At 39.0% G+C, this 25,511-nt stretch overlaps 1 protein-coding gene across 2 annotated transcripts in view; it reads right to left on the bottom strand.

Annotated features, from left to right (window-relative positions):
• Positions 1-2,186: 2,186 nt before the first annotated feature.
• The window catches only part of RASEF (RAS and EF-hand domain containing), a 55,095-nt gene continuing 31,770 nt past the window's right edge, over positions 2,187-25,511 (bottom strand). Inside the window, exons 8-17 of one of the 2 annotated variants that reach the window (XM_048851135.2) lie at positions 24,750-24,834; positions 22,457-22,548; positions 19,437-19,668; positions 18,295-18,432; positions 18,043-18,190; positions 16,156-16,237; positions 14,891-15,005; positions 12,938-13,057; positions 11,520-11,596; positions 2,187-8,438 (exon numbers count right to left, since the gene is read on the bottom strand). In XM_048851135.2, the coding sequence (XP_048707092.1) occupies positions 8,333-8,438; positions 11,520-11,596; positions 12,938-13,057; positions 14,891-15,005; positions 16,156-16,237; positions 18,043-18,190; positions 18,295-18,432; positions 19,437-19,668; positions 22,457-22,548; positions 24,750-24,834 (1,195 nt within the window). In that variant the 3' untranslated portion in view covers positions 2,187-8,332. The remainder of the gene's footprint in view (positions 8,439-11,519; positions 11,597-12,937; positions 13,058-14,890; positions 15,006-16,155; positions 16,238-18,042; positions 18,191-18,294; positions 18,433-19,436; positions 19,669-22,456; positions 22,549-24,749; positions 24,835-25,511) is intronic. The other variant, XM_048851136.2, reaches the window with a different exon arrangement.

Below are 25,511 nucleotides of genomic sequence, written 5' to 3'. Positions count from 1 at the left end.
TAATATTCCTGGATGAAGAATATTTGGGCCCCCCGATTTAGTCCCATTAAGCTGTTCGAGTTTGGCTTCTACCTCGGATGTGGTAATATCTACCTTCATTTCCTCATTCCCATTTGTCATCCTACCATCAAGGCTTTAGAGTGTCAACTAGCCTAGGTAGTACTCTATCAGCCTTTGTTCTGAAAAGTGTGCATGTATGGAGCTATAAATAATTACCTAGGTTTACGATGTGCAATACCTACATTACTGCAAATACTGAGGTCAAGTTATCTGAGGCAAGTGGCAGAGTCACACCATGAGGATGTGTATTTTTTTCTTTAAAACTATAGCAGGAAGCCAATCAGTAAAGATCTTTTGTGCCCACTCGAGCAGGACAGAAACTGGCATTACCATTTTGTGGGAAAGTCCGACTTTTTTTAAAAGTGTTCTGCAACTAAATTTTAAATTTAAACATTCGCAACTGAATTGGAATTTCAAATATTTCATTTAAACTTTTAAGGTTTTAAGGTCCCAGAGTGACCCAGAAACCTGGGAGACCACGAGGCCATGAGCCAGCCAGCTTGGACAGCCTGGGAGTTGGGGCTCCCAGAGCTTCCAGGCTGCTAAGAAGCCACAAGGCCTGGAAGTTTGGGCTCCTAAGATATGTCTACACTGCAATTAGACTCCCATGACTGGCCTATGCAGCTAATTTAGGCTTATGGAGCTTGGGCTAAGGGGCTGTTTAATTATGGTGTAACTGTCCGGGTTCAGGCTGCAGACCAAGCGCTGGGACCCTCCCACCTCACAGGGAGCTAGAGCTAAGCCTGAAACCCTACAGTGCAGTTCAACAGCCCCTTAGCCTGTGCCCCACCAGCCCAGGTCAACTGCATGGGCCAGGCGGGGAGTGTTTACTTGCAGTGTAAATATATCCCCCACAGGCCTGCCAGGCAGTCTGCCAAGCAACAGGGATGCTGTGAGCTGTGAGCAGTTTCCTGATGGGCAATTGAAATTTTTCCACAGAAAACTGATTTTGTAGAAAATGAATTTTCCATCAGAAGATCATTGTTATGAAAATTTCCTACAAGCTCCAGTGACAACTTCTAAAGGCAAAATTAGCAGACTATTCTATCCCTGTGATGTACTTACATGCCCCGCCCCCCATTATCACATCACCCCATTAGGAGGGAAGCATTGTTAAGCCCATGTCACAGATGGGAACCGAAGGAGAGAGACTGGTCAGCCCAAGGTGACACAGGAAGTCTGTGGTAGAGAAGGAACTCTGCCTGATTCAGAACAGGGAGTTGAACTGCTGTCTTCTACAGTTTCGGTATGTACCCTATCTACTGGGCTATTCAAAATGCTGGTGCACTAGTCCCTCTGTCTCTCCTGTTGAAGCTGTTCCACTCTGTATAAAATATTTATTTGAGCAGAATCTAGAACCTCGTTCCGTGCCCTAACCCCAACAGTCTCACTCTCTGGCCCAGTGAATATTTAAGTAGGTCATAAAAAGTGGAACAGCTTCAACAGGAGAGATTGAGAGCCCACCTCAGAGTACCCTATTGCCTGGTGGTTAGGGCACTCTCCTTGGTTGTGGAAGATCCAAGTTCAAGTTTCTCCTGAAGAGCAGGGATTTAAATCTGTTTCTCCCACATCCTAGGTAAGTGCCTTAAATGCTATTGGACATAAGGGAGGTGACAGGAGCTCTTCTATTTTGTGAATGGTGCTTAAGTCCCCTTGTGGATCTAGCCTGGAAGAAATTTGTGGCTGAAAGTATTCAGCAAATCCAACACAAATTCAGGAATAGTTTTGGGTCAACCAAATTGCATTTTTAGGTGAAAATATTAACCTGAAAAATGTCACCCACTCTAGTTGGTATACTAATTGTTAGTGCACTGCTGTCCAGAGTCTGCCATTCAGTTGCTTTGGGGAAATAAAGTTACTCACTTGTACTGTATTTCATTAAACAACATATTTATGGGTGCAGCTTAGTGGCAAACTGGAAAAAAATAAACCCTATTGAATAGCCACTAATGCACACTTTATTGTACAGCAATATGTAATAGACAACACGTGGTTCTTTTTAAACATATGTAGAAAATCACACAGTGGTTGGAATGATCTGTAGTTTTGAGGAGAAACAACAAGCACAAACACCACAGTTCTTGCAGTCATATTTGTAAACAGAATAAATCAAAGTTTCAAAACAATTGTTTCACACTATAGGGCCTGTTTATTTTATTGCACACTTTTTTAACACATAGTCCGTAATTAAACTGGCACATAAAACTAAAGTTCACTGAATCTGCTCGCTATACAAGTATGAAAATAAATCTCTATTTTAAATACTTTACTTCATATTCACTTAGAAGTCTGCACAGCATGGTTTATGCAAATGTTATTTGTTAGCCAATCATTTAACTACTAACTTCACATATATGCAGCTAGTGGGAAGTTAATTATAATCTGTATCTCTAAGGGCTGAAAATGTGAGTGACAGCGCACTCTTTACAACCTTCTGTGGCACAAATTGAACCTAAAAAACAAGTGGTTTGGGTTTAAAAAAAATGAAATGCCAGGTAATAGTTAAACAAAAACAAAAACCTTCAGGCTATGATGTCAGATCTAAGCTAAGCAGCATTATGCCTGTCCATGCATGGATGGGACATCTTTACTCAAATACCGAGTGCTGCAGGAAGTGATGTTGATAGATTAGTAGTTAGAGGAAACTATCACCTACTGTCTCAACACCTTGGGACATGGTGGTAGGGGACACTGAAATTGCAGGAGAAATGTAAAATGAGGTCTTAATCACTAGTGATGATCATAAGTATCATGTTTTTTGTGGGACAGAATAAGAGATATTAACCCTGTTGTCCTCATCAAATTCCAATGTGGATAAATACATTGTACCTACCTCAACATCCATCTGCTATCTGTCAGAGTTGATATTCTTCACTTCCTGTACTACAATGTTTAGTATTGCTGTGAGTGTTAAACAGGAACCATGTTTAACCCCAGAGGTGGCTACACTTCAGAATATATAGGCTGCAAAGCCCCAGCCTGTCAAAAAGCTTTGTACAAGGATCTTCTTGTGAACAGACCTCTATGCTGGCACAGAAGCCCACTGATGGAGTTCTCCACATGGGTGCAGGGGTCTGTCCACATGATGTTCCTTGCAGGATTGCCCAATTAGTTTTGTAATGTGCTTTGGGATCTTTTTGGATAAAGCGTGCTCTATGATCACAACAGTATTTGCTAAAATAAGAAGGAATTGTTCAATGAATATGAGAGAAGATATGTTTTAAATATGGTTTCAAGCAGTTAGATCATAACTACACTCTTGAGTAAGGGAAATAATACAGCAAATTTTAATAAGCAAGCAACTAAATAGTGCTAAATACATGAGAGATCCCGAGAAAAAAAATCATTTGATCACCTGGATATTTAACAGCATCCCACAAAAACTGCTGCCTCAAAATACGTTTAACATGTGACCATTAAAAAAGGGAAAGACAATGAAGGACGAAAATAATACTTGTGTGTCAAGTGCATAAAAAAAATCTTATTTACAGATTCTGTTGGAAAAAAAACGTGAAAAGACGTTCCTTTAAAAATAAATATAGGCATTAAGATAACATAGCCACTGACTAACAAAACGACTTTGTGCAATAAATGAACAGCTTTAAGTACTGAACAAAATCATAGAGAAACACAAACAAACACAATAGTACAGACATGCCAGAACATAAATCTGCTGTTTGCTGCCATATGTTTTAGGCAGTAGGCAAGACAACTTTTCAAAGCAAAACAAAAGAAGGACCTTATATAAATATTAGCTTTGATTTTTTTTTTAAAGGCAGATATTTTAGCTTCTAAAATTAATAATTTCATTCCAAGCCCTCTTATTTTACCATGAATGCCATCTCATATTATGCCAATTGTCAGACTTAACGGGGGCCATCATTGCAGGATTTCTAAATAAGGCCTTGATCCTGCAAAGTGATTCATGGGAGAAGACTTTTACGCCTGCGCACAGCCCCCACTGAAGTCAATGGAGCTCTGTATAGAAGCAATCTCTGAATATGCATCATATTGCAGGAGCAGGGCCTGAACCGATGTGTTTCTAATAAATTGTGCATGCATACACACACTCTCTCTAATATTTAGGCCCAAATCCTACAATTGATTACAGTAGCACAGACCCTTATGCCTGTGTGGACAACCACTGAGTCAGAATGATCCCATCAGGGCTTTAAAAAACTGCTCTAGTGAATCTAATTGCAAAAGGGTGTTATAAAATGTAACTATGACAAGAGCTCTTCACACTGCTATGGCCAGTGAGCAAAATTCTGTCCAGAGCTGCACTCTCTGCAACTCCATTGCCTAGAACGAGTACAGAATTTGGCTCAGTGACACCAGATTTTCATTTCAAAGCCCTTTTTCTAAGGATTTATAAAAGTTGACCATAAAACACATTCCAGGATGAAATCTGGCTGACACTATTTTGACCATCACACTTTTTTAAAATTTTTAAAACAATTGTTTCAAGGTGTGTTTGCTTAGCTATAGCTCACACAAATGCAAAATAAAAAAGTCACATTGTTAAAAAAAATAGATTCAATTTATAAATTTTGGCAAAATACCTAGACACACACGTCCGGTCATTAAAATCAACAAGAACTGCCCCAAGACACCAGTCCCACAGAGAGAACTGGGTGATCAGGCAACTGACATTACTGACTTCAGCTGTACTCTGTACAGGCACAGGACTCCATTCGCATGGTTTTCTTTCCAGGATTCGGGCATATCACATTAAATACATTTGGAAAAGCATTTACTGCACATGCACACAAACTACTTTCCATATGGATTTCGAATCTACTTTTTTAAAAAAGTACATCCCACAAATGCCTGTTTACAGGACCCAGATCTACAATGCCAAGAAGAAAATTTCTATGGAGTACGTAATGTCCTATTTTAAAACTGCCAAAATACTGAACATTTTGTACTTAATTGTACAACCCCAGGTTATTAAATCAGTAACACACTGGAATTTTAGATGTCTCAATAATCAATGAAATATACAAACTACATTTAAATAATATTAAGATGGTGAGTCATGCTAATAAGAAAAGCTAATAAATTCAAAAGTTCGATGCGACTTGGTCCTTTCCTATCTTTGGGGAGAAAATATTAGCCATATGCCAACCTTAGATTCCTAGCTCTGGGGCCCTGTCTTATATTTCTGTACACCTAAATCTCTCACTGAGGTCAATAGCATTCTTGGGTGCACACAAAGTGTCCCGTTCAGGGTTGTGCTGAACACCTTCAGCTTTCAAGCTCAGCATCTTCCAAAATCAGGCCCAACATACGAAAGGAGCCTCAGCTCAGGTTGAGTTACAGTCCTGTGGATCCATATTATTTCCCACAGAAGATGTGTGGAAAAGGCTCTACAGGACTGGGCCCTTAATATTAAATTGTAACTATTTAATATAGATGAAGACACTGTCTTCAAGACAGCTTCACCGCTGATGGGATTTCTCTTTTGAATACTAACATGACACAGTTTCATTACTTTAAAAAGTTCCTGCAGAATTTTCAAGGATAGCTTCTATTTCTCCTTCATTGTCAATGAAATCAAAGATAACCTGTGATTGTTCTGACTTTTCTCTCGCCTATTTTTTAAACAGGAAAGACAGCTATTATTGGGAAAAATTCTGGAGTGGCAGTAAGAGTGAGCAGAAGTTATCAACACTGAATGAGCAATAACTTGAATTGAAATAAAGAGTTAATATGTTTCTAGCTTTCTTACTGGGAAGGTCAATTTCAAACAGATTAATGATTTGAAAGCCTATATATTGTCAGCATAGGCTTTTAGAAGCCAAAAGCTGGATTATGTTCCCTCTTGATCAAAGGAGCGGGCTTTGGAGGAGGAAATCTCCATGAAACCCTTGCAGAGCTCCACTCAACTCACTCCTTTGGAGGGGGGAGGCAGAATTAAGCCCTCCCTCCCTTCCCACTCATTGAAGAAACCCTGGATTCCCAATGATCCGCATGGAGCTCTTCCCCTTGACAGCAAAGCCAAGCTCCCGCTGGCCATGGCTGCCTCTGTAGAAAAATGGCTGCATTATCTTTTCTGCTTATATTCCATGGCCATATGCCTAGCTCGCCCACTCTTCTCCCAGCCTCTGTCATCTCCCCCACAACAGACTCAAGACCCACAGAGAGATTTCTGCCAGGTGGGGTAGGGTGGTGCTGCAGAAGTAGGTTACTCCTTACCTCTTCCATGTGTGATAAGGTAGATCTGTGTCCAAAGGTTCCCCTCAGCTCATGGATACTGTGGGGCATGATCTGGTCACAAGTACATTTTCTTTTATGAGGCCAAAATATATGGAAATAATGGATGTGTCCATTTTATTTGGAATTATAGTCTCTTTGCCTTGCTGGAATAGCTCAGGATTAGTCACTTGAGGACAAAATCTCTGAGAAAACATAGCTTTAAAAGAATACCTAAAAACACAGATCTTTTTACCTGAAAAGGCATTTTTTTAAAAAACCCAGGTGATAAACTACCCTACTCTAGGGAAGTCCATATTTTATAAAATTAATATCAGTCACTGGCTATACTCTGTTGAAATGTAGTGGCTCAGAAAATATCTAATGTTGCTACAGCTAGTATCCACTTTTTCACGGGTTTGAGGTAAGACCATAAAACTTCACTTAAGTCTGACACTAGGCAGACTGGTTGCAGCTTGAAACCTTTTTTAATATACACAAAAAAAAGGCTGAAATAGTTTGCTCAGCCACTAAGGGTCCTAATAGTACTCCCATTGAAGTCAGTGGGAGCTGTGCCATTTACTTTAACAGGAGGAGGACTGGGCCCCAAGGTTCTGATCCTGCAAATATCTATAAACATGAACTGGTTTTAATGGGACTACCTGCAGGAAAAGTGTCACTCACATGCCTAAATATTTGCAGGACTGGCCTTAAGTAAGGGAACAAAAGACTAAACAAAGTCACTAGGGTGTGATGCTTTTTTTGTACTCCTATTTTAATAATTATACTATAATAGTGTCATTTTTACATTAATGATTTTAGGCTTTGCGTTTAAAATATGTACTAAACTATGAGATTTTTAGAAAACTCAATAAAACCAATGTCTTGAATTTCAGAGAGAGATTGAGCATCCGCAGCTCCCACTGACTTCAAGGGGAGTTAGGAGTCCTCAGCCTTACCTTAATGAGAACAGTATTGCCTGATTTTTGGAAAGTGGCTCATGGTCAAGCCAACTGATTCCTTTAATAAAAATTTAATATGGAGTCCTGTGCATGTAGAGCAGCTAACAAATGGCTTAAGGCCTAAAGATTCACTAAGAAAACAGACGACGACAGACTCTTCTGTACTATTAGAGTCCATCACTTTAGCTGTCTGAATTGTCATATGTATCAATGGCAAACATTTGAAGAAACAAGAGGGAAGGGACAATTCACATTCCCCTATATTAAAGTAACAGTAACTGTCTCGTTTATAAACGAGCAGGAATTGCATCATTAATTCATCCCAGTGTTCCTAAATCCTGCAGATACTGTGACCTCTCTTGAGGTTGGAGCAGTATATAATTTGTCTTTTTGCTTTGCAGGATTCATGCAAGTATTTCCTCCATGTGGGATCAGACTTGAGTTTTGCTTTTCAGATGGACCACCATATATTTGCCGAGGTTTGCTCAAAACTCAACTAATTCACTTGAAAAAGTTCAAAAATTTGACAAGCCTTTTTGACAAACCTTGCAGGTTTGTAATGAAACTAGGTAAGTTTCAAGTGGCAGGGTGGTTTGTTGTGAATATTTCATACAGACATAATTGGACCTGCATTTCCTGTCCTAGGCAAAATTAGATGAAGTAATGATGGAATTTCCCCCTGGGCTCTGAATATCCTGGGTTTAACATAAAATTATTACAGTGTCTTCCGTTTGTGAAGCCTCTTTCACTTTATAAGGAAATATCTAGATGAATGAAATGAAAATACAGTACCGTATGTACTGACTATCATCAATTCCTGGCAAAAGTAAAAGCCTTGATTCTGATCTCAGACCATCTTTAAACCAATGTAACTTCTTTGATTTTACTGACATACACTGATATAAGTGAGATCAAACCACAGCCTGCGAGGCTAGGCAAGTGCACCAGTGCAGAGCAGCAGAAAGTAGGAACTGAATTTCTCAAGTTTTGCAACTACTATATACATATAAATCCATATTAAGGAGAACACATTATGTAAATCCTTCATTTTTCATTTTAAAAAGTCATAAAAATACAAAAGTAAAATTATTTAGGGCAGAAAGGGAGTTTGATATTTATATATTACAGCAGTTCTTCATTAGCATCGATTTTTTGACAGTTGGCTCAGCCAGGTTGGTTACGGACCCCGTGTCTTCATTGTCACTTCTTTTTCGCACTTCACTGTAAGACAGCAATGAAATAAATTACCAAGATACAGCTTGGGGAATGTATTTCTACTCAAAATATGTTACACAGAGCACTAAAAAGGAATGCACTGCCCACTGTCAGCCACTGCTTTGTAACGTAAATTCACAAACTGTCTAATAGGATAATTGTTTTTAGTTTATGAAATCAATGAAAGTATTGGGACTGAGTGAAATTCTCTACAGTTTCTGCTTTGGAATGGCAGCAATAATTCCATACAAAGTGCAAAATTAGCACAAGGAAATAAGTATAGTTATGTGAAAACTATTAATTATATAACTCCAATTTGAGGTCTAAACAATTAGTTATGTTTTCCATTCCTTTTTAGCCCATTTTTTCTTTTATTTGTACCCCTCCTCATTTCACAGCAGAGGAAAGCATTACGCCCTAGATATTCATATATTAAAAGTAAGAAACTATTATACAAATATAAATCTATTCTGAGAAATACAGCATATCGTTAGCCACTTTATTACAAAGATGCTTGTAATTGGTTTATCTGTACATATGATTTTCAATTTTGTACCAGTATTATTGTGTCTTGTAAAGCCTCAATTCTGCCACTCACTACTCAGACCAAGTAGTTCCACTGAAATCAGTTACTGACATCAATATGGTACTACTTAAAATGAGTAACTGTGGCAAATCAAACCCTAAGTACAGGTAACATGGGTCTAGAAGTCTAACTTTCCCATTGAAATGTTAAGTTAGAGATGATTACTTCCAGAAAATGAGAAATATTAATCCCTGAGTAGAACCATCCTTCTCAGACCAAACTGTTAGACAGCATCTGGTGCATCTGCCATTGCTTTCAATTACAGCAAATATTAACAGATCCCTCAGAAATGAACTTTCACTAAGCCAGTGAACAGACTGGTTAAAATCATATATTCAAGGTACTGGAAAGCAGATAGGCAAGATGGGAAGAGCAGTTTGTCCCCTCACAAAATTGAACTATTGTAATCAAATGTTGCCTGAAACGTGTTTTTTCACCTGTGATTTAACATTATGTAACTGTGCTGTATGGCTTCACTAGAAATTTCTAACAGCACAATGCACTGTTGCATTCATAGCCAGGTTCCTGGAAACGAGTCATACAAGTTAACAATTAACTTTGTATTGACATTTGAATATAAATGAATGACTATACCTCTGCTACACCTGTTCTCACTGGACGTATAGGTATTTTTCCATTTTCTGACTGAACAGACAGCATTACTTCTTTCCAACAATCCAATTTTTTATTCAAGCTATTACCATTAAAAATACTGTAGCATGGAATAGACAAATATTGACCTTTCAAGTCAAAAGATTTGATTCTCCTATCAAGCTACAGAATAAAAACAAATAAATATGGTGAGCAATTGACTCCAGTCTGGAGCTCCATGTATTAAATGTAATACATATTGCTGATCCTTTAAAAATTATATATAATCATAATTAATACTAGTTTGGAAACTGTAGGAAAATTGCAATGTTTTAGTTAGAATTTATCAAGTATGTGCAAGCTTTGCTAGATGGGATTGTTTTATTTAATCCAGATTTTTGCAATTTAAGTATCTTCGGAAAAAATTTACATTCAGTAGACATCAAGGAAAATGTACGTGATTAAAATTGTCTGTAGCAAAATCATGTATAATGATACAAAACCAAACGTGTCTTCAGCGTATGGAAAGATTAAAAGAATAAATGCATGTATCTCATTAGAAAGTATCATTTATCAACCAGAGACATTTTTAAAAGAATGGGATCCATATTTGAGCTCCACTTTAACATAATTTTGTCTGTAAATATGTTAATATTGTTTTCGTGTTTGTGGTGCAGATTCTTTAAAGTCTTTCTGGCCACTCAGTAGAAGACTTAAGAGAGGCAATTCTGCAACAGAAAGCTTCAAAAACGGACTCCAATGAGAAACTGCTGAGCTTGAATTAATATGCAAACGAGATACCATTAACCTGGGTTTGAATAGAGACTGGGAGTAGCTGAGTCATTACACATATTGAATCTATTTCCCCATGAAGAAAAGGAGTACTTGTGGCACCTTAGAGACTAACCAATTTATTTGAGCATGAGCTTTCGTGAGCTACAGCTCACTTCATCAGATGTATACCGTGGAAACTGCAGCAGACTTTATATACACACAGAGAATATGAAACAATACCTCCTCCCACCCCACTGTCCTGCTGGTAATAGCTTATCTAAAGTGATCAACAGGTGGGCCATTTCCAGCACAAATCCAGGTTTTCTCACCCTCCACCCCCCCACACAAATTCACTCTCCTGCTGGTGCTAGCCCATCCAAAGTGACAACTCTTTACATAATCAAGTCAGGCTATTTCCTGCATAGATCCAGGTTTTCTCACATCCCCATGTTAAGTATCCTCACACCTTCTTGTCAACTATCTAAATGGGCCATCTTGATTATCACTACAAAAGTTTTTTTTTCCTCCTGCTGATAATAGCTCATCTTAATTAATTAGCCTCTTACAGTCTGTACAGCAAATTCCACCTTCTCTGTATGTGTGTATATTTATATATTTTCTTACTATATGTTCCATTCAATGCATCCGATGAAGTGGGCTGTAGCCCACAAAAGCTTATGCTCTAATAAATTTGTTAGACTCTAAGGTGCCACAAGTACTCCTGGTTTTTTTGCAGATATAGACTAACATGGCTGCTACTCTGAAACTTATTCAAGTATGAATCCTGTTTTACATTTATTTTTAAAGGTTTTACAAGGCACACATTTTATTTAAAGTCTCGTTTTGATCTTAGTTGATTCCAGTACAACAATTTTCAATGTCAAATATCTATATTCTATAGAGATATATTTATATACAGATACACACATAATTTAAGTGTTTAGAATATAAATATTTAACACTGAAAATTGTTCTACTGGAATCAACTAAGATCAAAATGGACTCTATAAATAAAATAAAGTACATGCCATGTAAAACCTTAAGAATGAATCTTGTTTTACATTTATTTATAAAGTTACTGTAATACATATTAACCAACAAAGCTAATATTTGATATTAGAAACGTGACTACATACCGAGCAAGATGAAGAACTGCTTCTACAATATTAGATCCATCTTTAGCACTTGTTTCACAAAATAGTGCATTGTAAGTCTGCCAGAAGAAAATAAAAGGATCAGATACATTGTCTATTGTACAATTAGGTCTAAATGTTTACTGCAAATTATTTCCTTGGAAAATTTAAGAACTACTGAAGAGCAGATTTAACAAATTAAAGTGAACAGGATTTCTTGGTCCTTTTTATACTTTGTAGATGTTAGTTTTAATACTACAGTAACAACATTTATTTTTGGTTTTATAGCTTTTTAAACTTAAGAACTTTTAAGATATGTAACTGATTCAGGAACAAATCCTGGTCCCAAGGTCCAGCCTGAATAATCTTGTCTGCGAGGCTACAAACCAGCAACAGAAGCTTCGAAGCTGTTACTGGAGCTTACATTCTACCTATCATATTTCCAGAACCCCTAAAAGCTTGGTATTTAACTAGTACTAGCTACATCATCATCCACAGCTCTAGGCCCACACACCTTTGCACAGAGAATGGCCAAGGATTCTGCACTGTCACAGATCTAACAACTGAGCAAACTCTTGCTCCACTGCTGGCTAGTCATAAAACCCTGCCCGCGGTGGTGTGGGGAATCCCATAAAGCACAGCTCCACAGCAACCAGCATGTTCAGATCCCCTGTACAAGTGCCCAGAATCTTTCTTTTGTTTTTCTATGCAACAAATAATGCCAAAACTGCTGCAGTCATGGCTAGAGAGTGGTGCAGAATTACTCTTAGGCCCAGATCCTCAAAGGTATTTAGATGTCCACATTCTACTGATTTCAAAGGGAGGTAGGCAGCTAAAACCTTAGATAATCTAGGCTTTGGAAACCAAAATACTTCAACTTCAGAACATCTGTGTACAAGAGAAGCAGAAGCTAGTTTCCTCACATCCTCTCACTAATGTGCCTCACACTTGTAGTAGAGTACAAAGATGAACTCATGCTGAGTGGGCAAGATCAGTCTCATACTTAGGGTAACCAGATGTCTTGATTTTACAGGGACAGTCTCGATATTCGGGACTTTGGTTTTATGTAGGTACCTATTGCCCCCCATCCCGTCCTGATTTTTCATACTTGCTATCTGGTCACCCTACTCAGACTCATGAATTTCTTGACCAATTTTCTCAGAATGTCAACCATGTGCCAGTTTGTGATGACGACACTGGACTGAGACAGCTAACTCATTTCACAAAGACTAGCAAATAGCCATTATCTGGTGACATTTTTCAACCTCAGGAAGTATGCACTAACCATTCAAGGCCAAATTCCATCTTGGTGACCATAAAATGAAAGACTTTGCCTCACAATTATTTTTGTGAATTATCCAGACCTCATCTTAAAGTTTTTAAGGGCAGTTAAATTTGAAACAATTAGATATACGTCTTACCATGGCCAATTTTTCTCCATAGTTGATTGGTACACATTTTTGTCCTTGTTCTGAAACTGTTTGGCGAAGATCTGCCTTGTTACCCACCATCATGATTGGAATATTCTCGTGAGTTGCATCCTGTAATAAATATATAGCTTATTTACCTTTGAAAAATTCTGAATACAAAAAAAGGTCAAATATATCAGCAGGTTATTGGAGCACACATCATATTAATTACTTCACCACCAAAACACCTAAAAATAATGTAATGCTAACACAAGAAATGGTAGATAGTTAAAATATGCTGAACACCAGTCATGCTGAACACTTTGCAGATAAAACAACCTACACTATGTCTTAAAATAGCCATCTTAATAGTGAGTCTATCAAGGAGTGAATGCATTTCCAACAAGAATTGTATTTGCTAGATAACTCTTATGGAAATTGAGTACTTGTGGCACCTTAGAGACTAACCAATTTATTTGCTCATGCTCAAATAAATTGGTTAGTCTCTAAGGTGCCACAAGTACTCCTTTTCTTTTTGCGAATACAGACTAACACGGCTGTTCCTCTGAAACCTGTCTTATGGAAATTAACACTATGCCCATTATGGCTCAAAAAAGACACATTAGACTTGAAAAAGGTATAGATAAGGGCAACAAAAATGATTAGGAATACAGAACTGCTTCGATCGGAGGAGAGATTAAAAAGACGGGGACTGTTCAATTTAGAAAAGAGAAGATAAGTGGGGGATATGATAGAGGTCTATAAAATCATGAATGGTATGGAAAAAATAAATAAGGAAGTGTTATTTACCCTTTTGCATAACATCAGAACTAGGAGTCAACTGATAAAATTAATTGGCAGTGGACTTAAAACAAACATAAGGAAATATTTCTTCACATAGCGCAGAGTCTGCCTGTGGAACTCATTGCTATGGGATGTTGTGAAGGCCAAAAGTTTAACTGGGTTTAAAAAATAGATAAGTACATAGAGGACAGGTCCATCAATGGCTGTTAGCCAAGATGGTCAGGACTGTAACCCCAGGCTCCAAGGGTCCCTAAATCTCCAACTTCCAGAAGCTGGGACTGCACAACGGGACGGATCACTAGAAATTGCCCTGTTCTGTTCATTACCTCTGAAGCATCAGGCACTGGCAATTGTCAGAAGACAGGACACTGGGCTAGATAGGTAACTGGTCTGAACCAGTATGACCATTCTTATGTAATTTTATATGACACAATTACCCCTAGAAACAGGGGCTAATTCAATTTCCATGATAAAAAAAAAAAAGCATTCTTTCTAAGAGGGAAATGAAATTTAATTCTAATCACCTTCCTTTCTATTAAACACCTTTGGGCGAAGCCCTTTTTATTAAATGCAAATTAGTATTCAGGTAACACAAAAGGGTAATAATAAGATAAAGCTAGAGGGGAAAACACTGCTGTGGATTATTGGAAAGATGTTGGTTGTACAGGAAGAAACACACTGTACTGTGGCAGTGACCACAAGGAAAATTGAGCTTGCTCCTGTAAAGTATTTGAAATGGGTGAGTATTGCATTTTCAGATCAAAGGGAATTGAGATAGTCAGACAAGATGGGGGAGATAAGATGAGGGGAACAATATGAAATGGTTGATTACATGGTATTTTGTGATACCAAACACCACATTTCATCACATTTAATGGGAGCCCAGAAGCTTGTGTCAGGATTTAGTTTACTCTCTTTTGTCCTGAGAGCTGTGCATTTAACTTGCATTACTAGTGGAAACTGCATGTTGGCCAATTCTGCAACACAACCACCTTAATGTAGATTTAAAAACAAATAAAACAAGTATCCCTAAAAGGATTCCATGGTTCTGACCCATACCAGAGTTCTCCCAATGGAAATGCCCATTTCCTAATTAAAAAAGTATTAAAAATGACTACATAGTAAGTGTACTTTGCAAATTTCATACAGTTAAGTTCTTACCTCAATCATATCCACCCATTCTCGTACATTAAGAAAACTCTTTTCACATGTCACATCATACAACAGTAACACGCCATCTGCTCTTCTGAAGTATGACTTGGCAATACTTCGAAATCTTTTAGAAAAAATGATGTTTGAAACATTTTAAACACAGTTTTAGTATTACTATAATAATGAATCATTATTGTATTAGCTTAGTCTGATAATTACATGTCTCCCTCACAGCCTTCTTAAGAAAAATGTGACAAACTTGCATGCATTACTGAATTCATATAAAGGTTTCTCCAAATTATTTATGCACTTCTATAAACACTCCATTAAAACTTGCAGTATCCTATACTGCAATCAGACAACACTTCACAGTAAACAGCTATGTACATGAAGGACACCTTCTTTACACTGGAGTTTCAATGATATGGTAGCATGTTTATATTCCTGCACGAGAGGCAAAGTTCATAAACACAGTGGGCCAAATTCATTTCTCGTATAACATCTCTGAAGTCAATAAAATGGGTGTGGAATATGAAACCAATGGATTTACAACAGGGATGACTCCCTCAATTATAGACTCCCTCTTCCCTCTTTTCTGTAAACGTACAGCGGCCTGCTCCAAAACTAAGATTACTGACAAGGCTTTACATTGCACATTTGAGATTCTTCACATAATGATGAAGAATGAGTGGGCCAAATATATCTTTTAACTTCCTATTCCACAAAATACACTAACTTTACTCAATGCAGAAACAGATAGCATGCTCAATACAAATTCTACTGAAGTGAATGGAAAGATTATAACTGACTTCAGTGGAATTAGACCAGGCACCTTAATATACGCACAACTGTGTCAGCTAAAATGTATTGGCTCTTTGCAGTCCAGGATCTCATGAGATTTTATAGGGTTTATAAAACTACACAGATAGTTTAAAAATTCATTTATGTGAGTTCAGCAATTTGTGCAAGTTTATCATGCTTCTCTTAAAAAGACTTTGGATACTACAGAAGAGACAACTGACTGTGCTCAATGGGAATCAAGGTCAAGGACCCTAATAGGAATTTAGGTCATTGAACACCTCATAAGACTGAGCCCTTACAAATAGCAAAAGTAAGGAAGGGACTGAAAGTAAAAATAGGAGAAATAATGTGGACAAGAAACTGTTACAATTTTTCTTACAACTAGGAAAAAAGCCAGATGCTAATACAAATTCTTCACTAAGAAACAAGTCAATTCACATCGACATCCTAATAATCTGTTGAGCATTACTAACCTCTCCTGTCCTGCTGTGTCCCATAGCTGGAGCACTGTAGGTTCTCCATCAACAACCAGCCTTTTCATTTGAAAATCAACTCCTTTAAAAAGAAAAAAAAAGTGTACAAAACTAGTCAGTGGACATAATATTGGCTTTGATTTAAGAACTACATTCATACTATTACCAACATAATTACAAATGAATAGTAGTGTAAAATATTTCAAATAATAGGCTGTAACAGCCATTTCAAATTAGATGCCATTTAGTACATTGTAAGAGAGCTCAAAAAGTTCAGGCACCCCAAAAAAATGCTGTAACTCCTCCCCCCCCATGTATTACGGTGCATAATCAATTGGTTCTTTTCGCCGGGAGGGGAGGGGGAATTAAAATATGCTCTCATGAATTTACTCAGGAGTATTGATGCAAATTTCACATCATAAACAAAAAGCTCCACATACGTTACACTATAAAAGCCTTTTACAGAAGGACAGAAAATATTTTGTATAGTAGACCTTATTCCAGACAAGGAGCAAACAAAAACAAAACAAAAAATCAGAACACACAAACATACAAGTGATTTGATGGGCAGACAAAAAAGTCAAGCTTTGAACTTAATAGAACTGCAGTAGTTCATGGATGCGATGATATAGATTGGACTGTTGAGACCTCCAAGCTTGTTAAAATCCCTCCAACTGCATTTGAATTAGAGCTATTCCAGGCTTCAAGAACACTTTGAAGACGAAGGGATGAAGACAAAATGATATGAAAAAGGATAGACACGAGGGTTAGGATCCTTAAGTGTCCCCCTTCTGCCTGTCTACTCATAAGGCTGTTTCGGATTCTGGGAGGGTTTGATACATGCAAAGACCTAGATAATAAGAGGTATTGGTAGAGAGGAAGCAGTTCCGAGTATAAGTATTCTTTGGAGAAAATAAGTTACTGTTTGGAGAAAGTAAGTAAGAGTGGGTGTGGCAAGGCTCCCCTCTCACCTGACTAATTGGAGATGAGCTGGGAGAAGGGGACTAGCATATGTGTTGCCTCCCCTGAAGGATGACACCAGAAGGAGAAAGTTTGCCTGCTGAACCCTCCTAGCATGAGGATCAAAGGACTAATTAGGGGAAGAGAGTCAGTTGGAGGAGAATCCGGCTGAGGCTCCACTGGTGACCTAAATGAGGATGTACTCCAGATGAGGGACTCCTGGCTTAAGGAGATAATCAATAACTTCTGAATTATCCAGCTCTAGGGAGAAGGCTGGGGATCCTACTTTAAGGAGAGACAGAGTGACTTCTTGAAGTACACCCCGCTCCAGGAGGAGAGCTGGGGGTTCCACTCTTAAGCAGAGAGACCTGTAATTGCCTAAATTATAACCCTGCTCTAAGGCGGGAAGCTGAAGACTCCTGATTTGAGGAGGGACAGAAAGTGACAATTTAAAGTCCAGTTCCAGAAAGGGGGCTGGGAGAGCTCCTGAAGAGGAGCAAGAGACTCTTATATAGATTCAGAGTGGGCATAAACTGGAGCAACTAACAAAGGGAGTTAAACTTTGTAGAAAAAGTCTTAATAAAAATCAGACTCCAGGACGAGGGAACGTGGTTTTGAACCAACCTAATTGACTGAAAGAATCGCAGGGGCCCTGAGTGCACTGCAACTGCAGGGCCATGAGGAGCCACATGGGGGGTAGCAATCATAGCAGGAAAGAGAAAAGATAATGGAAAATTGAAAGAGAATTTTTTTGTAAAGTCAGTTCCAGGATCCTGATACTGCAGCGCCTCCACACCGATTTTAACAGGGGAGGTCTTTGTGCAGAGTGTGTTCAGGACATGTTTTATAGAGATAACTAAATGGTCCTGTTTCCCCCAACCTAATACATATTTAGGCACCCATATGCTTTAGATCTCAAATCCTTACCCAGAGTTGCACTGGTGTTTCCTCGAAATTCATTCTTGCAAAGTCTCATAAGGAAACTGGATTTCCCTACTGCTGCATCCCCAGCAAGAACTATCTTGTAAGCCTTCTCTGAATTAGGGTATTTCAGGTTACGGTCTATTGTGTCTGTCTAAAAGCAAAAAGAGCCCACCAAATCCATATTAAAAATGAAAACAAATTGCAGTATCGTTATGTATATCAAACTAAAATATAAAATTGCTCTGGACTGGTTACCTGTGGAGAGAGGGCAGGGAGACACCTCCTTGTTGAAGCACTAGAGCTGCTTCGACTGACTGGTTGTGAGGGTTTCCAATCTTCTGCTGTACTGCTGTTGTCAGGACTATGAGCCTCTTCATCCCTGATCTCTGGAACCTGCAAGTACCAGCAAATGTTATGTTACTATTTTTGTAATATCTCAATTCAGAAAAAGAATAGTGCTTTGAAGTGTTAGGTATCTTGGATTTTTTTCCCCAAAACAAATATCTTTCTCTACTCTAGTGTTCTCAAGAACAATCATTGCCAAATGCCCAGTACTCATAAACAACCCTACAACATCAATCTGGTTTCCAGATGTAATAGGAGTAAAAGATTTCAGTAAGAAAATATTCAGATTCAAAGGGATTACAAGAAACAGTGCAAAAAAATTACTTCAAAAGTTATGAAATACTTCAACTAGTTTGAGCCACCAACTCCTCAATTAAACAAAGTCACAGCAGTTGACTTTAATTGGTACCCTTAGTAGCATTCTCAACACCAAGACCAGGGACTGAAGAGTCAGGGAGACTGAGCTACTTGGGAGTCAGGAGGCCAGTATTCTATACCCAGCTCTGTCACTGCCTCACAGTAAGTCACGACATCTATCTCCATTTCAGTTTCCTCTTTAGTTAAATTAAGACAACAATGCTTTCCTACGTTGTAAAGTTTTTTGAGATCTCTGCATGTAAAATGTTGTAAGCTTTAATCTATTATTATTATTATTCTCCTCTTTCCACATCACTGCCAAGGCACATTGGCAGGATGTATTCCCTCTATTGTATCTGTTTTGTTGATAAGAGGAGGACTTTAATCTTCAGGGCTAACAATTTATCAACTTTCACAAATATTAAATTCACTTTTACAAACTTACAAAAAGATATAGGGTCATTAATGAGCCTATACAATCAGTTAAAATAGGACTGTTTTTAAATCACAGAGTGTTCCCTTAAGCATCCCACAAAAATATCCTATTAATTCTGTTTTAATGCTTATAGCCCAGGTAAAGACAATTTAGGTTCCCTGACTCATATGAAAAGATCAATTTCACTTTACAAACAGGGGGCTAATTTTGCCTCCAAACAAAAGGTATCTCTTAGAAATGCAGTAAGACTGGAGCTTACATCTGTATCAGAAGCATCACCAACAGAACTGTCCTGCATACAGTGTGGCCTTTGAAAACTTCTTTGATGTCGCCATTCCATTTCTGAATCATATTCATTTGAGTCTCTCAAGGTAGACAAACCACTGTCAAAGCAGCTTTCAGACAAGCTATCAGCATCACAGTTTATCCTTTGCAGAGGGTCACAAAGGGCTAAACACTCATCTTCATCCACATAGGAAGAACGAGATGATCTGGTGACAAAAGTGGGGGGAAATATGCTTTTTACAGGACCCAACAAAAGAAGACATTTCAGCTACACATTTTATTGCCCTTTACTGAAAGAAGGATCTCTATTTTTTTAATCTCCAATAAATGAGTTCCTTAATTTAGGCCCTTAGAAGTGAGCACCCAAACAGTTCATCTAACATGCCATGGTGAGGATGTTGTAGTTATTCAAAGCCTGGCATAATGAGTTATTCTTAAATGCAAAAGGAAATGGTTGTTTAAAAAATTGAACATTGTACCAGGAACATATTAAAAACAGGGCAGTAGAGATGTTAGTGCATCCCAGGACCTGGAAGATGGTCTCGATATACTGAACCTGAATGTAAATGGATGTATCCAGGTTTTAGCTCATAATTTATTGGCCTGCAAATATCTGTGAATATGAAAAAGGAGGCAGCAGAAATCACAAGCTCAGCAACAGTAGAAGAAGCAGTGCAGAAATGTGTTCAGTTCCAGTTTTGGTTGTCCTACACATAATCTTTAGCATAACAGCAGAAACAACTGGTTTCTCCTAAGTATGGGCTTGACCCTCCCCTCCTTTCCAAGCCAATGTTCCCCTTTGATTCTCTTTCCTTTTCCAAGGCCATCTTTGTTTTGCTTTGGGTGCCATGACAGACAATAGGATACTCAAATGGCAATAGTGCTTGAAGTAAAAGTGACTCACTGTCTTTGCTTTTTAAGTTAATTTGTACAAAAAGGGGAAAGGAAACTAGAGAGAGAAATGGAGGGAGGGAGGACAACCTTCAAAAAAGGTATTACGGTCTCCAGCCCCTATCTGCATCAAGCAGGGACAGGAGCAAATAAAAGTAAAGTGGGGTAGAAAATGCCTGAAAGTAGTGTTCTATCTTATAGGAGTGGAGATGCAGGACATCTCAGTTGCAGCTAATATAGCCAATGGCAGCATTGTTCCTTGTAGAGTTTTGTTGCCAGGTGATCTGAGCACTAGTGTGCAGCATGGAGATGCAGCCTTCTGTGGGGCTGGAGTTTCTATTCATTGGGATTCACAGGGTTACCGACTCCCATATAATTCCTATCCACTACTGGCCAGCAAGGGCCATTACAGGGACTATTTTCTGTTGCAACAACTTCAGAACTGTCTATTTCCATGCTCCCAGGGTAATGAGTTTTCATTCAAATACTCATGATCTTGGTTTTGGAATACCACAGTTGTACAGTAGTACTATTTGTATTTATGCACATAGCCTATAGAAAATCACTGATATACCTGTATGAACAAAGGGTGCAAACTGTAGCAAAGTTAAGAGCATTAAGCATAAATAACCTCAGGCAGAGGACTACATTAGTCAAATTTTCAAAATCAGTAAATCACGTATTCAGTGTTGGGAATCCATACATGCTTAAGGCAACTTAATTTGAGAGACGTTATATGACCAGAGAAAAGAAAAATATATTTACTATTGCAAATGTCTTAAAAGCAACGTTAGAATCCAAACGAGCACCCAGATTTCTTAACACTGATCTAATGTTTCTTGTATGATATGAAGTGTTGAAAATGGACAAGCATTTTGGGAACAGAAGTTCATCTCTCTCTAAATACTGCTAAACCATACCTGCCAGGAATGAGTTTTACCCCTGGCACATGTACTTCTGAAGAAGTCAATTTTTCCACTTTAGATTGGAATACACTAGATTGCACAGAATAGCAGGTTTGTTTAATGCTCTCAGAGAAGGACATCTCTCAGGCCTGCTAAATAGACTTCTTCCTTCCTTCCTTCACCTCAGAAAATTACTCCATTTAATGTGCAACTTAGTAAGGGACATCTCCTTTCAAATATACAGAGGATCCAACAAGAGGGAACCTATTTTTTCTGCGTTTAGCAGAAGGATAGTTTGTTGCAATCAGAATTTTATAGCCTGCAAACAAGTCTCCAACATGAAGACAGCAGATTCAATAACAGTATTGAATTAATGATATATTTGGATATCATTAGTGTAAAATGAAAGCCAATTTAATGTTTACAAAGGATTATCAACTCACTGCCAAAATATATATTTAACCATATAAAGGCCCTAATATAGATCTATATGCAGTTTGAGTACCAAAGGGGGGCGGGGAGGGAGAAAAGCAAAAAATCTGTCATTTAAGAAAGAAAACACATTTTTCACTGCAGTTCTGGCTAACTCCAAAGAGAATGCGTCAGGCCAGTAAAATGGTATGACCTACAGCCTGATCCAAAGCCCAGTGAGGTCAATGGGAGTCTTTCCATTGATTTCAGTGGGTTTTGGATCTAGAACTTACAGCCAATAAAACAAAGTAGACAGTTAGTTGCTTTGACCATTTAATAGGTTAGCCCAAGAATTTTTGAAGCTGAAAATTAATTAAATGGTCTTATCCTCTCTAGACATCCCATTCTGCAAAGTGCTGAGCAAAAGTGCTGAGCACACTCACTTAACTGGGATTTCATTGAGAGATGAGGATTTTTAACCCCTTTAAGAACTAGGCCCTCATACACTGATAGAAGTTATTACACAGGGGACACCAGCTATACAGGTTAAAGATTTGGAAAAAACAGTGCTGTCTCTTTTAAGTACTGAAGGGACCAGTTAAGAATGGTCCATATTAGAATCATGTTTTGTAAGGCTTGGTCTTGCTGAGTTTCCTGAGTTGGAACTGAGAAAAGACAGAACAGGCTGTTTAACTCTGTCATTTTGTATTAAGTATTTGGCTGTCTGAAGACATGTATAATTGTCCATCCTTATGCTATAATTTAAGTAAAAATGTACCAGGCCTACCTGTCATATCGTGGATTTTGAGGAGACTGGCCACCATTACATTTGGGGCTGTTTCTAGTAATTGTATTCCCCGGAGAGATGTTTGTTAGACGCTGTAATAGAGGAGCAGAAAGGTCTATAAATATCTTGTTGTACATGTGTGTTTGTCTTTTTGTACATGTGGGACTACAGCCATCACAACTAACCCTGCTGTATGTTATGATGTAAATCCAACCTTTTCTTTTCCTTATCCTTTAGAACAGGACTGGATGTCAACATGTATATATGTCCAACATATTACATTCAAATATGTAATGTTTGGGGTCCATAATGTCATCCTACTTCTGGAGTTATTGCCGCCTACTCAACTATCAAGCAGCAATGGGATTTCTGAGAGAGCGAAGTGGCTGGTATGTATAACAGTGTCATTTGAGCAAGTGACCTAATTCCATGAACTATAATACAGTCTTCTAGAAAAGCAGTATTCTGGGGAATGACCTACGATTTCTCTCTCATTTTGGAAGAGCCACCAGTTAGAATATGTAGGTGGTCAAGATGGAGAGAGTGAAATCTCCAGTGTGATTCAAATACCCTCAGGTCATAGACATTCAGGCCCCTGGAAGACATCATACCAAATTTTAAAGGCTCAATATCTATTTTACCAAAACATGCTCACCTTTCCAGCCAGGGTCCAGCTGTGATGGGGCTAGAAGCAGTGGGCTGGAGGGAGAGAATGGAGTTCCCGGCTAGAAGCAGCTGAGACAGTATTTCACATACCCCCTCTCCTTTCCTCTCTTACCCTTCCCCCTTTGCTTTCAGCATGTAAGGGCTGCTTTTCTCTTCCTTGTGTCGCAGGGTGTATGGGGGAGAGGGAGGGAGTCACATGATACATTTGAGCCTGGATTCAGGGGGCCTGGCCCACCCACCACTGCTGTCACGGGTGGTGGGAATGATGCTGGATCCAGGTGATTGGCTCCCATTTGGTAGGGGAGAAGGGAGGAGGGTTAATACAGTTTGCTATCTAGGCAGGGGAACCATTGTGGGCTTCCTGTTTCAGCCTCACCCTTCCTAACCCATCTAGTTGCTGGATCTCTGGTGAAGCCAGGGGCTTGGCTGACAACCAGTTTTAGGGTCTGGAAGTTTTAGGGTCTTTTCCTATATGGCAAAACTGGCAAACTGCTGGGTGTTTTTTTCACCTAGAATCAGAATGTTTGATTGAGGGGAGGCGGAGGGTTATGTTACAACTATTGCAATGTTGGATGGTACCAGTGCAGTTGATGGGTTAGAAGGAGTCCAGTGCAGGTCCCTGTAGCTCAGTGAACTGCTTAGGCGCATATCTCCTCAGCACACAGTGAGGGAGTTGCCTCTATATCTCAGCATGTAGCTCCTCTCATCTTATCTCACCTACCTCCAACGTTGAGGAGGGGAGCTGTTTGGGACTCTAGCTTCCGATCAAGATCCCTCGGCAGGCCAGACGGTATAGAGGGGGCCTGGCCTTCACAACCATCCTCAAATTTATAGTCCATTGGGACTATTGGGGCCAGTTGACATTCCCATAAGAAAAACCCTGCAGGGTGGTTTGGGGGAGCTACTCCAGCTAGGTAAGAGTTTTAAATGAATAACATTGTGTCCACTACATTTAACCATACTGTGTCTTGCTGTTTCCCTGTCCTCATCAAACCTGACTCCTCTCAGGGGTTGTTTACACTTTGAGCTGGAGGTGCAATTCCCAGCTTGAGGAGACATGCCCACAGTAGCTTGATCAGAGCTAGCATGTTAAAACTAGAGTAGCTGCAGCGGCACAAGCAGCGTGAGAGGCTAGCCACCTCAAGCACATCCGAAGCATCTTGGACAGGTACATACTTGAGGCAGCTAACTCCTCACACTGCTACAGCTACACTCTATTTCTAACACACTGGTTCACTCAGAGCTCACACGACTATTTCTCCTTAAGCTGGAATTTACACCTTGCAGCTCAAAGTGTAGACATACCTTCCTTCAAATTACAGCAAACAGGGAGAATCCAGAGCACAGGAACTATGAGTGGCCTCATAGAGGTGGGGAAGTGGTATATGATATATGTGTGTATAACCCCAATATTTAATAGGAATTACCTACACACACAGAGACAGTAGACAACTTCAAAATGTAGTAACACTGCACCAAAATCTGCTCTCAGTTACATGAATGTAAACCCAGAATGACCCTACTGAAGTCAATGGAGTTTTCTCCGCTTACCCTGATGTAAGAGAGAGCAGAATATGGCCCATTATATAAAACATATTAGTATAACTTATAATTTTATATTACATACCAGTGATCTGTTGCATTTGCTTAAACTGTTTTCTAGTGCACTCCTTAAACCATCATTGCTGTCATGTAGTTTTCTGTTAGCTGATCTAAGATGAAACAGGTAACAAAATTAAAGTTTTCTTGCACTCTACTGAAAAGTGTGGGTCCAGAGCCACTATTGTACTCAAAGAATAATGTGAGCATTTTCTGATGAACAACTGTCAACTGCGGAGGTTTACTCTCAAGGAAACTGTGAGCTAAGACTGGGCTCATCACTGCAACTGTAGACAGGGGGTCCTTAGTTGACTGGCCAGAAGACAAGGAGTTATTACTGCTTTAAGGGCTCTCTCTGCTGAAGAAGGGAAAGTTTACCTGGACAGAGCATGAAAGAGCAGGTGGTCACTGGACCAGGTCAGGAGGGGCACTGCCCTTCCAACTGATCTGCAATGGGGGGGAAGGAAGGACTTGACACCCTGACTAATGTGTCAACAAACCAATTAAGAAACAGCAAGGAGAGTCATACTTCTACAAGAGTGTGACGAGAACGGAATTTGCCCAAACAAAGCAGTACAGATTTTTTTAGTGTAGGTGCCTCTCTTTCTTTAGAGGGAAGGGAGTTAGGGGTTCACACATCCAACTGGGGAGTGGATATATTTTTGTCCAATATTAAGGAAGGAATTGGTAAATATCCGAGAACCCAGAGGTAGAGAGAGGCAGCCAAGCTAATTGCTGGCACCTCCATGTGGCAGATGTCCACTGTAGGTACTCATTATGAAAGGGATAG

The sequence above is a fragment of the Caretta caretta genome, chromosome 5 (assembly GCF_965140235.1).
Source record: "Caretta caretta isolate rCarCar2 chromosome 5, rCarCar1.hap1, whole genome shotgun sequence".
Classification (NCBI taxonomy): Eukaryota; Metazoa; Chordata; order Testudines; family Cheloniidae; genus Caretta; species Caretta caretta.
This window is presented reverse-complemented; position numbering and strand designations above follow the sequence as displayed.